The 15533-nt window shown below is 37.0% G+C and overlaps 3 protein-coding genes across 6 annotated transcripts; 2 read left to right on the top strand and 1 right to left on the bottom strand.

Annotated features, from left to right (window-relative positions):
- The first annotated feature begins 686 nt into the window (after nucleotides 1–686).
- Nucleotides 687–3210, top strand: LOC140954201 (heat shock cognate 70 kDa protein 2). The gene is made up of 2 exons (XM_035063001.2): nucleotides 687–986; nucleotides 1327–3210. The coding sequence occupies exons 1-2, from the start codon at nucleotides 773–775 to the stop codon at nucleotides 3057–3059; spliced, it is 1947 nt and encodes a 648-aa protein (XP_034918892.1). The 5' UTR covers nucleotides 687–772; the 3' UTR covers nucleotides 3060–3210.
- A 2606-nt stretch (nucleotides 3211–5816) lies between these two features.
- Nucleotides 5817–12192, top strand: LOC118052165 (geranylgeranyl transferase type-1 subunit beta). Of its 4 annotated transcripts, none has more exons than XM_035063006.2 (12): nucleotides 5817–6199; nucleotides 6413–6488; nucleotides 6613–6671; nucleotides 6830–6969; nucleotides 7301–7356; nucleotides 7436–7512; nucleotides 7639–7684; nucleotides 8030–8154; nucleotides 8408–8475; nucleotides 8561–8648; nucleotides 9084–9210; nucleotides 11711–12192. In XM_035063006.2, exons 1-12 carry the CDS (start codon nucleotides 5966–5968, stop codon nucleotides 11962–11964), a joined length of 1350 nt encoding a protein of 449 aa, XP_034918897.1. In that variant the 5' UTR covers nucleotides 5817–5965; the 3' UTR covers nucleotides 11965–12192. The 4 variants fall into 4 exon arrangements, with proteins under 4 accessions (XP_034918897.1, XP_034918896.1, XP_034918899.1 ...); XM_035063005.2 differs by having other exon boundaries at nucleotides 6613–6686; XM_035063008.2 differs by lacking the exon at nucleotides 11711–12192 and having other exon boundaries at nucleotides 9084–9354.
- A 1547-nt stretch (nucleotides 12193–13739) lies between these two features.
- LOC118052166 (uncharacterized) lies at nucleotides 13740–15527 on the bottom strand. The gene is made up of 2 exons (XM_035063010.2): nucleotides 15164–15527; nucleotides 13740–15007 (listed from the first exon to the last, which is right to left on the bottom strand). Exons 1-2 carry the CDS (start codon nucleotides 15288–15290, stop codon nucleotides 14130–14132), a joined length of 1005 nt encoding a protein of 334 aa, XP_034918901.1. The 5' UTR covers nucleotides 15291–15527; the 3' UTR covers nucleotides 13740–14129.
- Nucleotides 15528–15533: the final 6 nt, after the last annotated feature.

Below are 15533 nucleotides of genomic sequence, written 5' to 3'. Positions count from 1 at the left end.
TAAAAAATATATTTAAATCCAGATAACACACTTTTTTAAATTTATTTTTAAAAAATTATAATAACAAAACCTATCTAAAAACAAAAAACTTCTGCTTTCTAACAAAGGGTATTTCAAATATTTTTTATAATATTTTGTTTTTCTTTAATACTCTTCGAATGAAATATATTTAAAGTGAACTGTACTTTACATAGGTATAAATTATAAGAGAAGTCGTCAAAATCATAGAGAAAAGAGTAGAAGATTGAAAATAAATTTGAAAGTCTTCCAAAACACAAGTTCATGATCAAAATTCTTTTTTTTTTATCAAATAAAGTCAAGTAAAATATAATCTAGTACGATTAAAGTTTTTGAGGTCGCATGAAAATACATACCTTCAAAGCAAAGCTTAGAGGATTCTAAAACACAATTACAATAGTCAATAAGAAGATTCGTGCCGTGACATGTCGTTTTACTATAATCCATTTCACACGTCGGCTCGACCTGGCAAAAAACCCAGCCCATTAAGGAAACCACAGCGTCTCCAATAATTTGAAGAAACCTCGCCAAGAAATTTAACTTTCCAGTTTCAACCCATCTATACCGCCAACTAACTCAAAATCAACGGTCCAGATCCACCCTTTCTTGAAAGAACATTCTAGAACCTAAATTCAAAAACCTATATACATGCACCGCTCTCCCTAGAACCACAAGTTCTCCCGTGACGAGATATCATAACCCTAACTAAGTCTCTCTTTTATTTCCAGCCGCATTATTCTTAAATCGTCTTATAATGGCCGGAAAAGGAGAAGGACCGGCAATCGGTATCGATCTAGGCACCACCTACTCATGCGTCGGTGTGTGGCAACATGATAGAGTGGAAATCATAGCCAACGATCAAGGCAACAGAACGACACCGTCTTATGTTGCTTTCACTGACACCGAGCGTTTGATCGGCGATGCTGCTAAGAACCAGGTCGCCATGAACCCAATCAACACCGTTTTTGGTTAGTATTCTTTTCAAGAGATTTCTGACAGTGTTTCGATCATAACTAAGAAAGCTGTAATTTCAAGATCTAGTTATGGTTTTCTGATATATGCGGACACTCACTGTGATTACAGCTTAGTAAACTCGAATCTTAATTCTGCATAGACATCTGGTTTTGGTAGATGAATGGAACAATGATTTTAGATGCAGTTTTTTTTTATATATAATTTAATTATAAGCTACTGAATTGTACTTGTTCATAGATTAACTTTTTGTTTCGGTATCAAATTTGTAGTTTTAATTATTAGTGATAATTGAATGATTCTGGCTGCTAATCGTTATTTGTTCATGTACTGTAGACGCAAAGAGATTGATTGGTAGGAGATATTCCGACGCTTCGGTACAGAGTGATATTAAGCTGTGGCCATTCAAGGTCATTCCTGGTCCTGCTGAAAAGCCAATGATTGTGGTTACCTATAAGGGCGAGGAGAAGCAGTTTGCTGCCGAGGAGATTTCTTCAATGGTTCTCATTAAGATGCGTGAGATCGCTGAAGCTTACCTTGGCACCACTATCAAGAATGCTGTGGTCACAGTCCCTGCTTACTTCAATGACTCTCAAAGGCAGGCTACTAAGGATGCTGGTGTTATTGCTGGTCTGAATGTGATGCGTATTATCAATGAGCCCACCGCTGCTGCCATTGCTTACGGTCTTGATAAGAAGGCGACCAGTGTGGGTGAGAAGAATGTGTTGATTTTTGATCTGGGTGGTGGTACTTTTGATGTCTCTCTTCTTACCATAGAGGAGGGTATCTTTGAGGTTAAATCCACGGCTGGAGATACCCATCTTGGAGGTGAGGATTTTGATAACAGAATGGTGAACCACTTTGTCCAAGAGTTCAAGAGGAAGAATAAGAAGGATATCAGCGGAAATCCCAGAGCTCTTAGGAGGCTGAGAACTGCTTGTGAGAGGGCAAAGAGGACTCTCTCATCTACTGCTCAGACCACCATCGAGATTGATTCTCTCTACGAGGGAATTGACTTTTACTCAACCATCACTCGTGCAAGATTTGAGGAGATGAACATGGATCTCTTCAGGAAATGTATGGAGCCTGTTGAGAAGTGTTTGAGGGATGCCAAGATGGACAAGAGCACTGTCCATGATGCTGTCCTTGTTGGTGGTTCCACTAGGATTCCAAAGGTGCAGCAGCTTTTGCAAGACTTCTTCAATGGGAAAGAGCTCTGCAAGAGCATCAACCCTGACGAGGCTGTTGCTTACGGTGCTGCTGTTCAGGCTGCTATCTTGAGTGGCGAGGGGAATGAGAAGGTGCAGGATCTGCTGCTTCTTGATGTTACTCCTTTGTCGCTTGGACTGGAAACTGCTGGAGGTGTCATGACTGTCTTGATCCCAAGGAACACCACCATTCCCACCAAGAAGGAGCAAGTTTTCTCTACTTACTCTGACAATCAACCTGGTGTGCTCATCCAAGTTTACGAGGGTGAGAGGACAAGAACGAGGGACAACAACTTGCTCGGTAAATTCGAGCTCTCTGGCATTCCTCCTGCACCCAGGGGTGTTCCTCAGATCACTGTCTGCTTTGATATTGATGCAAACGGTATCTTGAACGTGTCGGCTGAGGACAAGACCACTGGTCAGAAGAACAAGATCACAATTACCAATGACAAGGGTAGGCTGTCCAAGGACGACATCGAGAAGATGGTTCAAGAGGCTGAGAAGTACAAGTCAGAAGATGAGGAGCACAAAAAGAAGGTTGAGGCAAAGAATGCTTTGGAGAACTATTCCTACAACATGAGGAACACAATCAAGGATGACAAGATTAGCTCTAAGCTGGCTGCAGATGACAAGAAAAAGATCGAGGATGCCATCGATCAGGCCATTCAATGGCTGGACAGCAACCAACTCGCTGAGGCTGATGAGTTTGAGGACAAGATGAAAGAGCTCGAGAGCATCTGCAATCCCATTATCGCGAAGATGTATCAAGGTGCTGGTGGTGACATGGGTGGTGGCATGGATGATGATGCTCCTCCAGCTAGTGGCAGTGCTGCAGGTCCCAAGATTGAAGAAGTTGATTAAGTGCGCGTTACTAAAGTAATTTTATTCTCTTTTCTTAGAACGACGATTAAAGTTCTATGTTTAGGATAATTGTTTTCGTTGTCGTTATGGATATTGGTATTTTATTTTTCTTCAGTTAAGCTGTGGAGGATTTTCTCACACATTTCCAACACTCTCTAGCCCTTGATATATTTAGCTGGATCAAGAATTTCAAACCAGGCATGTCTTGTCTGTAAACAGGAAATACGATGGTTAAGTTGTTTTGAAAAACCATCTCAACAAGTAACTTTCAAGTTTCAACATCGTATGCTTCTAGGATGAGTCCCTAGCTTCCGACAGCATCGAAGTTATGCATGTTAAACAACTGAAGCCCGACACCACCTTCACAGCCTCCTTTTCCATTTTCACAAGTTGATGGCAAAGGGTATCACCATCGTGTGCTTCCTCCTTGAATGGGAATCTGAATTTTTCTCCATAGGTAGGTATTCTCTGATGCTATCCTTCAATGGTGGACTAGGAATTTTTGCCAGCACATCAAATCCCTTGCGATAGACAGAGCGCATAAATGCATCCTGATCAAATAGGCTATAGTTTTACACACAGGTTCAGAGATCTAAATGCAAATTGACATAATTTTTTATTCTATGAGCGTACGCACGTTTATGAAGAACAAAACGGCATTTTCTACGAGTTAGCAGCCACCAACATTACTGTTTTTTTTTTTTAAAAAAAATAAAATTTATTTTTATTTTAAATTAATATTTTTTTTTGAAGGTTTTAGATTATTTTAATAAGTTGATATTATAAATAATTTTTAATAAATAAATAAATATTATTTTAATATATTTTTAAATGAAAAAACACTTTAAAAAAAAAAAAACAATCACAAGTATATTTTTAAATACGCTCAAAGAAATGAATTTTCTAAGCCTTTCCTCAGTAAAGCTTTCCTTTATTCACGCTGCCCATGTTAAAGATCCATTTAAATTTTTTTAACTGATATTTAATTTTATTTTTTAATTTATTTGATCACTTATTTTTTAAATTATCTTATTTTAGGGTGAAAAATATAACTATATTATAGTATTTTATATATTTTTAATTTTTTAATCATCAAAAGATATATATATTTATATTTATATAATATATAATATTACTTAAAAAAAAAAAATTGATAGCATATCTTCTTGGTTCAGGAGAGCGCCTCGGGTATTTTACATCAGTATGCTTTGCAGAAAGGAATGCTACATGGGAAACAACTTTAAAATGTTATTTGATAAGTTAAGAGACATATATTTCTTTAGTAGCAGTATATGCACTTAATGCTCAAATCAAGTAATCATCTTTTCTTGTAGCAAGGGTGTTTCCTCATGGATCTGCTTTGGACCCTCGAAGAACTTGCACGTCCACTTCATGCGTGCGTCCATGGCCATCAAGAAATTAACATGCAAGAACTGGAAAAGAAGCTCACAATTCACGTTGCTTGTTTAGTAAGCTTTTCACATGCACGAGACATTAATCCTAATCATGGTTGCATAAGATATCATGCTACACATTATTTTTATAATTATTTTTCATTTCAGAAAGATGACAGGTTAATAATACTTCGGTATGTAACAAGTGGCAACAGCAGATTAATTCCCCATTGTGACACCATACAATGGTCTTATTTTCCAGCTGTGATGATTTTTTCTCTATCAGGAAAGGTTGAGCTCTGCTGATTTTTAACTACAAAAGGTTGCATAATGCAGAACATTATGTGGTAATAATATTAGAGGAACTTAATACACAATAACCTGTATTAGACCTTCGAGAGTGTTTGAGAGTGTAATTACAATTGTTTTTTAAATTATTTTTTACTAGAAAATATATCAAAATAATATTTTTAAATTTTTAAAAATTATTTTTGATATCAGGAACGTTAAAATGATTTGAAAATATTAAAAAATATTAATTTAAAATGAAAAAAATTTAAATTTGTAAAAAAAATTAAATACATTTTTTAAACACAAAAAGAAAGAGAAAATTCATTAATCTGTCTTCGTCCTTCGTCCAGATAGCATGACTTCTTTAATGCCTGTAACAAGAGAAAAGGTAAATGGTCATCACAGTATATGCCTTTTGTTTTTCATCTTTCTCTTTCCACACCCAACATGATATTCTGCAAAATCAAAACAGTGCACAAAATAGACTCTGATTTGTTATGAGTGTCCCGCTCGCCAATCAGACTGGGACACTAAGATCTTGCAGCCCTCTTAAGATCTTAGAGAGCAGACCCGTTTCTCCTATTGCATGCTAGGTCCAGTTACAGGAGTATTTTGAATATAGATTTGCAAGTTCTCAAAAGGTAATATTAATTGCAGATATAATTTTATTAATTAAATAGCAAACTTTTAAAATTGAATTAAAAAAATAATATTATTTCAATGTTTTTTCAAATAAAAAATACTTTGAAAAATAATTATTACTACAAATAAAAAAGATTCATTATTATAAATTAAAGGTTTATTTGAAATTGTGATATGTTTTCTTTTTTTTTTGGTTAAAAAGAAACTTTAAAAACTACGGAAAAGACTTTTCCTACTGAAAAGAACTTCCAATGCACCCTGTATCTTAGTCTCGGCTCCGTTGGACTTAATATAAAGCCCATATAAGCCCAAGCAAATCGTTGGAAGTAAAAAAAAAACAAAAGAAATATATATTTTATATTAATTTTTTGTTTTTTAAAATTATTTTAATATAATGTTAAAAATAAACTTTTTTTTTTTAAGTAAAAAACAGTAACTACAACTAGCCAAACACCCTCCGAATCTAAAAGATAGCCGGTACTTTGGTGCTAATAGAAGGTGTTTCTCAGGATTAAGAAACTGAAAAACCAGAACCAGATTCACAAACTTCCTCAATCTCCGTGAAAGACCATCAACTCCATGACTACATACACAGCACCACCACCACCAACACCAAATTGGGACCCATCATCGTCCTCAGATGAAGAATCGCCGCCATCTTCCTCGCTAACATTCGACAAGGAACGCCACGTGGCCTTCTTGGAGATGATGTACCATATGATACCTTACCATTACCAATCACAGGAGATCAACCATATCACTCTCGCCTACTTCGTTATCTCCGGTCTCGACATCCTCGGTTCCCTTGATCGCGTAAGCTCTTATTATTTAGCCTAATTGCTCTTAAAACATATAATACATTTACAATTTGGAAGATAATTTGGGTTGCTTTAGGGTTGGATCTTGTTGAAAGTTTGATTTTTTTTACTCTCTGTGTCATTTTGATTTATAATTTCGATAAAATCAATGGATTGTTTGATGTTTTACAGTGATTTAAGAAATCGGATGTGTTTTTTTATGTTATAGGTTGACAAAGATGCGGTTGCTGCTTGGGTTTTATCTTTTCAATCTAATCCCGGAGATAAAGCTGAATTGAACAGTGGTACGAACTTGATTGCTAATAAATCTTGTTGAATTCGATTACTATGATCACGAATAACCATAATGCTTAATTTTTTTTTTAAATGGCTAGTTAACGATTATAATGAGCTGTTGGATTGTTGCAGGACAGTTCTATGGGTTTTGTGGCTCTAGATCTTCTCAATTTTCTTCGGACAACGATGGGGTGTGGATATACAGAGTTAAACTGTCCTATAGGCTTCCTTTTTTTTTCACTAATCCTTGCACTGAACTGTTTATTATGTTTCTGCAAGAAAACTTATGGCATCAGTGTCCATATACTTTTGTCCTGGATGTTACTTATGATGTTTGATTTGCCTGTAGATTTTAATTCACAATCACAGCCATTTGGCAAGCACGTATTGTGCCCTATCCATACTGAAGACTGTTGGCCACAATTTGTCAAGTATCGACTCCAAATTAATATCCATGTCAATAAGAAACCTCCAGCAACCTGATGGGAGGTATGTGATAGGGTTTTTTACTTGAATATTCAGCACTTGCTATATTCTGCAATACTATTGCCTTTTAAGTCTGTTCTCTCTGATCCTGGTGGATAGTGCCTATATTATGTGAATCTCTGTTCGAGAATTATGTTTTTGATCCACCTCAGTCAAGAACTTGATTAACCTTTTGGCTTAGTTCCACTCTTCTGTTTATTTTTCCACCCCTTCTTTACATATGTAACTTTACTTTCTGGAGATCACCCAGGAAAAAAAAAAGTATTGTGTTTTGGCATTGGAAATGATGTCTTATAGCCCTTCTATTTTTTTTCAACCTTTTGTTATTTTGCAGCTTTCTGCCTATCCATATTGGAGCAGAGACAGATCTTCGATTCATATATTGTGCTGGTAAGGGAAAAAAAACTTTGGGCTGCTCATGAGGCTGCTTAAGGTGCTATAATATTCCTATTGCTAATTGATGTATCAGCGGCCATCTGTTTTATGTTGGAGGATTGGAGTGGCATGGATAGGGAAAAAACCAAGGAGTACATCTTTAAATGCCAGGTATATTTTTTCTTAGTGAACTTCTTTTCCGTTATCCATCTCTCTGCAATGCCTTTTGCACTCTTTTGATAATCCCTGTGGTACATGTATTTCATTTTTACTTACAAGTATTGCTGCTCTTTTCAGTCATATGACGGTGGCTTTGGGATGATTCCTGGTTCAGAATCTCATGGTGAGTTGCAGAACATTCTTACATGGTTGGTAGATCCTCAAAAAAAATGTAAATCTAAATGGATAATTGATTTGCATTTCATTGATACTGTTAGTTTCTGCAACATGTACACAAATTCTAGTTTTAACTGATAGTGTTTTTCTTCTCTTTGCTTTTCACCTCTATATTTTTTGGTCCAACATCTGCTTTTAAATTTTATTGCATTTGGCGGTGATCTTATTGTGTTATTGTAATCATCTATAAATTTTTACTGAGAAATCTTTATAAACGAGCTTCTGTTTATACGACCTTGTGAGCTTGCTTCTTTCAATGCTATCTACCAATGATTTTCATCTTAGTGGGCAGGTGGAGGAACTTACTGTGCAGTTGCTTCTCTTTCTTTGATGGGATTTATTGAAGATGATGTCCTGTCAAAAAGTGCAGCTTCTTCCATCATTGACATTCCATTGTTGTTGGAATGGTGCTTACAGGTTTACTTTCTTCATCTGATCTCTGGAATCATTTCAAAGCATCAAAACTAGACCTTGAACTTGTAGCTTTTAGAATTTAAACATGTAAACAATAGACTGACACTGTGGTTATTAAGGACTAGAGAACTTGTAAATGACTAAATGTTTGTGAAATCATAACTTCCATTTGCTCCCTCAGATATTTCAATTTTCATTTTAACTTTCGATACTTTAAGGTCTTCCAGTACTTTTGACGCTCTTTCCTCTGCTTCAGAGACAAGCAGCTGACGGTGGATTCCAAGGCAGAGCTAACAAGCCTAGCGACACATGTTATGCATTTTGGTGAGTGTAAGAACAACTTCCTGAAGTTCCACGTCACAACAGGCTTTTCTTCCGTGTTTTGACATGGGAAACATGCTTTGTACAGGGTTGGGGCAGTTCTGAGGATCTTAGGTGGATCCAAGTTGATTGATGGAACAGCTTTGCGGAGATTTTTGCTCACTTGTCAATCTGAGGTACTGGTGCTTGTCCTTCCAATTGTTCAAATTGCATGTATTTCATGTATGATATTGTTAATTTAGTTTTCTCCTGTGGGCTGTTATTATGTATCCTCCGCATGTGTTTAATTGTGGGTCTTCCCTGATACACTGAAAAATGGAAACTGCTTGGCTGGTGATGAAAGCTGACCAGAATGGAGGATTATTTGTTACTTACTGAAAACTCCCAGGGGAAACCTAAATTTGTAGTTCTGTCAAAAAATCAAAGAAAATGCAGAGGTAAAAAGTACAGTGATGCATAAGATGTCAAACCAGCGACCAATCATGGTCATATATGTGAATTGTCAAGTGCCATGGGAATAATTTCTTAGTTCTCCCTTGATACATATCTACTAGGTGATGATATTATTTTTGGATTCTAATGTTCTTTTGCTTAAATTGTTCCTGGACCAGTATGGTGGTTTCAGTAAATTCCCAAATCAGCTGCCAGATCTATACCATTCCTACTATGGATACACTGCACTCAGTCTTTTGGAAGAGCGTGGCCTTAATGCACTTTCTGCTGAGCTTGGAATAACAGGTTTTGCTGCGCTAGGAATTTGACATCATCATCATGTTTTTCTTATTGTTCGCAATGTTTTCTGAATTTGTTCATCCATATCAGATTGACGATAGATGTTCTCATTTATTCAAGTAAAAAGAGATGTATTTTTTTCTTTGTTCAGTGCATATTGCCATTTGTCTATCCATTCGAGGCATCTCATCGGATTCATGTATTTTTTACTTCTTTTTTTTTTTTTTTTTTTTCTGAATATGTAAGTTTAAAGGGTTGAGCGAAAAAACCGAATAACCGATTAAACCGAGAAAACTGGAAAAAAAATAATTGAAAACACTGAACCGAAAAAAAAACCAAATTAATCGATTAGAAAATCACAAAAAAGTTTTGGTTTGGTTTTTAAAGTCTAAAATTGATTAAACCAAACTGGTTCAACTAGGCCAACACTTAAAAAAAAAAAAAAAGTATAAATAGTATGTTTTTCCAAACCTAAATGCACCGCCCCCTCCTTGTCTCTCAAATCTTTCATATTCTTTTCTCTCATTTCTTAAATCTTTCCTGCTCTCAGTCTCTCATATTTTAAATATGTCTTCTTCTATTTTAATCTTCAATGCTCTCTATCTTGTTACGTACCTAGAAGGAAGGCAGTATATGGCAAGCTGCTAAGGGGGTGCAGGATTAGTAGCTTCTACAACACGTTAGCAAGGGGAAGGCTAATTCTGTTAGTGTTAGTCAAAGTTAGTTACATATTGTTACAGCTGTCATAGTTAGTTAGAGTAGTCAGTTAGTAGTTAAATTCAGTTGCTATAAAACCATGAGGAAGGTTATCAGTAAGGGACGAAATATCAAGAATACAGTAAATTCAGTTTCAACTCTTTTCTCTCGAATCCTCTCAGAACAGTTCTCTGTTCTTCACCTCCTTTCTTCTTCATTTCTTCTTCACTTGTTAAGAAACCTTACCAATTGGTATCAGAGCCTTAAGATCTAACACCATGGTTAAAAATATGGAAGAATACTGCAAGAAACTAGAGGAACGAATGCAGATCATTCAACAAGAATTCCAGGAGCAGCGGGAGGAACAAAGTAAGAAGAATGAGCAGATTAGTGTTCAAATTGAAACACTATCAAGTCATTTCCAATCGTTTCTTACTACTCAGAGGGCAGGAAGAGAAGTTGGAGCCAAATCTAAAGGAATCTTGAATACTCCAACAATGGAAGAAAAAAAATGGTACTTACAGCAATCAAGAAAGAGTATTACAAGGATCCAGGTACGTACAGGAAGGTCAAATTAATAATCAAGAAATTCAAAAGTTTAGAGCTGAAAGCAAGAGACAATGACAGGAACAAAAAAAAAAGCTTGATGAAATCGGATCAAAATTGAAGGTTTTAATGGCCCTGCTAAAAACATACTCAGAAAGCCAAGAAGTTGAAAGAGCTAGCACAATTTCTGATGGGAAAGATCAGAATGGTAAAGAGGCTGTAATTTACAACAACCACTCAATTCCATTTTTTGATCAAGAATCCAATATCACAGCTTCTTTCTCAACAAGCCTTGGAGGGTTAGTGATGTCTCTTAGATCACAAGAAAGGAACATAAGAGAGTCCGAGTTTTACAGGTATGAAGAAAGGCATTATAAAGATTTGAAGAAGGAAAGAATTAGAGTTATAGTTTCAAGTTCATTTTACAAATGCCGTTATTGCCATGGGAGAGATTACTATCCCTGGGAGTTTCTCCAGCATGCTTATGATCTTGGTAGAGGCTCAAAAAAAGGGACTCTAAAAGAGGAAGCTCAATAGCTCTTGCAAGGTATATTCAAAGGCATCTTGATTTGAAGGATAGATCAGAGTCCTCGATCCTTGAAAAGAGTAGCTGTTCGTTCCCTCTGCCTAAATGCCAAAACTGAATGGCATGCTATACATGATCCTGATAAAGAGCACCTTAGAGAGGACACACGAGTCATGAGCCTAAAAGTAGAGCTAATGACAGCTTCCATTGCCATGATTCTTGAGGACAAGAATCTTGCATGGAGGGGGTACTGTTACGTACCTAGAAGGAAGGCAGTATATGGCAAGCTGCTAAGGGGGTGCAGGATTAGTAGCTTCTACAACACGTTAGCAAGGGGAAGGCTAATTCTGTTAATGTTAGTCAAAGTTAGTTACATATTGTTACAGCTGTCATAGTTAGTTAGAGTAGTCAGTTAGTAGTTAAATTCAGTTGCTATAAAACCATGAGGAAGGTTATCAGTAAGGGACAAAATATCAAGAATATAGTAAATTCAGTTTCAACTCTTTTCTCTCGAATCCTCTCAGAACAGTTCTCTGTTCTTCACCTCCTTTCTTCTTCATTTCTTCTTCACTTGTTAAGAAACCTTAACATATCTCTCATTTGTTAAATTTGTCTTCTTCTCCTTCATGCATTCTCAGTCCTGTATCAATTTGGGTCTCTCCCTCTTCTCTAAAGGACGAGTAATGGATTCTACTGGGTTTCTTGAATTTTGTTGATTCTTTCTCATTTATTTTACAGGGAAAGATGCTACAAATGATTTTGAAAATGTGGGTCACATCGATGATGCTAGAGAGATGATGGAAAAGAATGTAATTGATGAGGTAGATGTAACAACAGTCCCAACAAAACCCATCTATGTAGCACCGGGTTTGGGAGGAACAAACCCTAAAGACGAGAAGCCTGGGTTTTTGATTAAGATCTTGCAACTACTTGTGCCACTCTTGATCTTGGGCTTGGCTCTTGCTGTCCGAACCTACACCAAGAAAGAGTAGAGGCTATGATTTATCAGGATCTACCCTTCTGTGGGGTTAGATGGGGATTCAATCCCTTGCATTGTGTTTGTGCTGAAGATACTATAGTTCAGTTTGAAAAATAAAAGTGCTGAAAAATATGGTCAATAATTTTGGTTTAAATCGGTTTGGAAGAGAAAAAAATCGAACTGAACTAAAATTAATCGGTTTGCACTGGTTTTTGGTTTGGTTCAGTTTAAAAACTTTTTTTTTAAAATCAGTTTGGTTGTTTATTTTGATTCAAAACCGGACCAAACTAAAAATAATTAGCCCTAAACATATGGTAGATTTGGGTTAACACATCTGACCCGTGACCCGATCATTAAATTAGGTTGATCATTGGATCGGATTTTAAAACTATGATCTTAAACTTTTTTATCTAAAACCGGTCCGGTATAATTATTTATTTTTATCCAAAACTGTATGAAACTGAAAATAATCAATTACTAGAATTGTTGTGGCTTACTATACTAAGAGCAGTCTCTTGGCGTGTCAGAAATTTGTCCCGTCACCATGTTTGTCTTTTTTTAGAGGCCGGTTGCATGTGACACTGCTCGTAACTTAAAATGGCAAGGACTGTTTTTTTATTACTACTTTCCTCTGGTTGGTCTTGGCGCCAAACAGATGCTTGTGAAGTCGAGTTTCGTGAATGAAACAAATCATTCATCAATAAAGAATTACATGTTGAGATGAATTATGCTGAATGATTGACACTCCGAGTGCACATTGTCTCTGCAAGGTCCTGCTTTTCCGAAATCTTTGACGACGTTGGTTTCTCCCGGGATAGCTTCATGGAATGACGATATCAGAGTTTCACCGAACTTCAAAAGAAAATTTCCATAAAAAAAAAAAAAAAAAACTGAAATTAGTGGGATTCAACTGGCAGCACACTGTCTGTCGATGCCAATAACAGTCGAGTCGTTGATGCAGCGGTTTAACTGATTTTTAGCTTTCGAGGATGTGGAATTCTGGTTAGATTTCACATGTTGTTCTGATCATAATCATATATTTGTTTGGATTAGATCAGAATGAAAACTAGTCAGTGCTGTGATGGTGATCTTATTTAGTTTCCCAAAAGGGCTCTTATCCCGTGGGGTGTGGGGCCAGGTTGGGGTAGTAGCTACCTCACTACTCACTGATTACACGGGTTAAGCTCGCACTGTTCATGCTAAACAATGCTCGATTCATTCGCCTAGGTGCAGTCTATTAGTACGTTTGCCAACGAGCTTGTATTTGAGCCATCTCCTCACCTTACCGAGGAGTCACGACTCCTAGTTCCTCTCGGACTGCAATAGCAGCGTGGCCCAAATAAATCTGTATGTATGGAAAGTAGATGCCTCCGAAACCTCATGATTGAGCCACGTGTCTCTTGTAGCATTTAATGGATAAAGGCAATGCCTGAATTGATTCTCCAAGCCAAGGTGGCGACATATTCACGGGTAAATGGCCTCTATGTTTTTTTCGAAAAAGCCCAGGAAGCGTCTCACCAATCACAAGTACCTCTTTTCTCTAATTTTGTCATTTTTTTGGCTGGTCGCCCTTATCTAGGCATCTATATTAGACTCCCTGACCAACCAAAACTCTCATTTATTTTGATTCTCAGATGTTAATCCGACGGTCTAGATTAATTCGTAAGAAAGGCCGGTGGGATACATACAATTACCTCGCAACAAAGGAATCCAAGATCAGGACATGGCACTAATGTCAGTTTATGTATTTGCCATGAGCACGGAGAGAAAGGAAACAAAACATGGAAATAAATAAATAAAGAAGTGCATGGTCTGAAAGAATTCTTACAGTGCCTTTTGGACAAAAACATCAGAAGTACCACCACTCACCAGAATGATTACAGATATCAGACAGCTCAGAGATAAATGAAGAGTGAATACAACAGATTACTCCCTCAAGACCCCAACCTGCTCTTGTCCAACTTTTAACATTATACTGCAGAGAGTGTGTCCATCTCCCCACCCACCCGAAGATTTTCCAGACATTGCAAAAGGGTTTTGGCAAGGTTAACCTTCTAACACCATCCCATAAAAAGATTAAAGAAAAAGAACTCCTAAAAAGAAGACTAAAGTTGGTTAATAGAAATACATAGGAATAATAAAAAAAAAAACTATCTGGTTTTACTCGATCACGGAGATCTAATGAAAGAAGGAACTTTTCTTGGCTGCTGATTTTGATGTTGAAGGTGCAGTAGCAAGAGGAAGTACCTGTGAAGTGCTTGACTGATAGTCTGGTAGTTGATGATTTTGTTCATTGAGCTCTCTTTCTTTGTTCCTGTCAATAATGATGGTGATAAAAGGCCCATCATCCTCGTCTTTGTGAGAATTTGAACTAGCAGGTATTTTGGTATGATCCTGAGCAAAAACATCATGCCTTTGGACCTTCTCCCCAGCTTCTTGCATCAATTTCCTTCTATGTAGTTTCTCATCCGCATCCTGTAAGAACTTGAATTTTGGCGGTGGTGATAATCTTATCTTATTGAACTCTGCATCTTTTGACGATTCAAAGAGATGATTGAATCCAATCTGATCATAGTTAGGAGTAAGAGGAGGTGTGAAAAATGGTGGAGAAGAAAGAGGGGTTAGATATGGAGTCTCCACAGTACGAAGCAAATCACTTAAGCTTCTACTTCTTGATCCTTTCGCACTCTTAGGATCACCTCTAGACCTGCCATCTTCAGACTCTAAGTCCTCCTTTGTTTCTTCAACAATTGTAAAGAGAAATCTTGGCGGACCTGAGAGACTATGCAGCCTCATGAGCTCTGTCTCCACATTATCATCGCTCCAGGACCGGAGCAATATATCTTTGCCTGTATTAATATCGAGCTGGGATTCTTGCTCGTGATGGACAAGTGCATCTGCTATTCTCACTGATGAACATAGTTCTTGATTGTTCCTTAAAGAAGATGGCTTTCTTAAACAGAACATAAGGAAGAGCTCTCTCGCTGGGCTGCTGTAATCATCTCCAATCTCTTTGTTAGCAAACCTTTTCTTCCACCATAACAAGTAGTAAAGCTCTGCAACAAGGGCCAATAAAAGGCAACCAAAAACTATACTCAAACCAAGTCCTACGCTACTCAAAGATTTCATCTTCTGTCTCGAAAACACATGAAAACTGCTTAAAACATCCAATCAATAACTACTAAAGAGCCAAGAACCAACAGAGAAGTTACCATAAATAACTCGAGAATCACTTGTGGTACTAAGCCAACAAAAGAAACCCAAGACAAGCAAAAGCTTATCAAGAGCTACTGAGCAGTCCCAATCTGCACTGAACAAAAGCCAAGGCCAACAGCACATCAAACTCCCTGCTTCTCTTCAGCAAATGCTTTTAACCAGTATACCAACTCTATCTGCCATTAACAAAAACCCGAAAAGAAAAAACACCCCACCTGCTAACACCAGACCAAAAGGCTCTCTTTCTCTGAAAATCACATTCACAAATCATGAAGCATGACTATAAAAGGTTTTTTTTTTTTATTCGACAAACCAATGAACTAAACCACACAGTTGTGGATAATTACATATTTAGCTAAGAGCCTC

This window comes from Populus alba, chromosome 8, assembly GCF_005239225.2.
Source record: "Populus alba chromosome 8, ASM523922v2, whole genome shotgun sequence".
Lineage (NCBI taxonomy): Eukaryota > Viridiplantae > Streptophyta > Magnoliopsida > Malpighiales > Salicaceae > Populus > Populus alba.
Note: the sequence above shows the minus strand (reverse complement) of the source record. Positions and strands in the feature narration are given on the sequence as shown.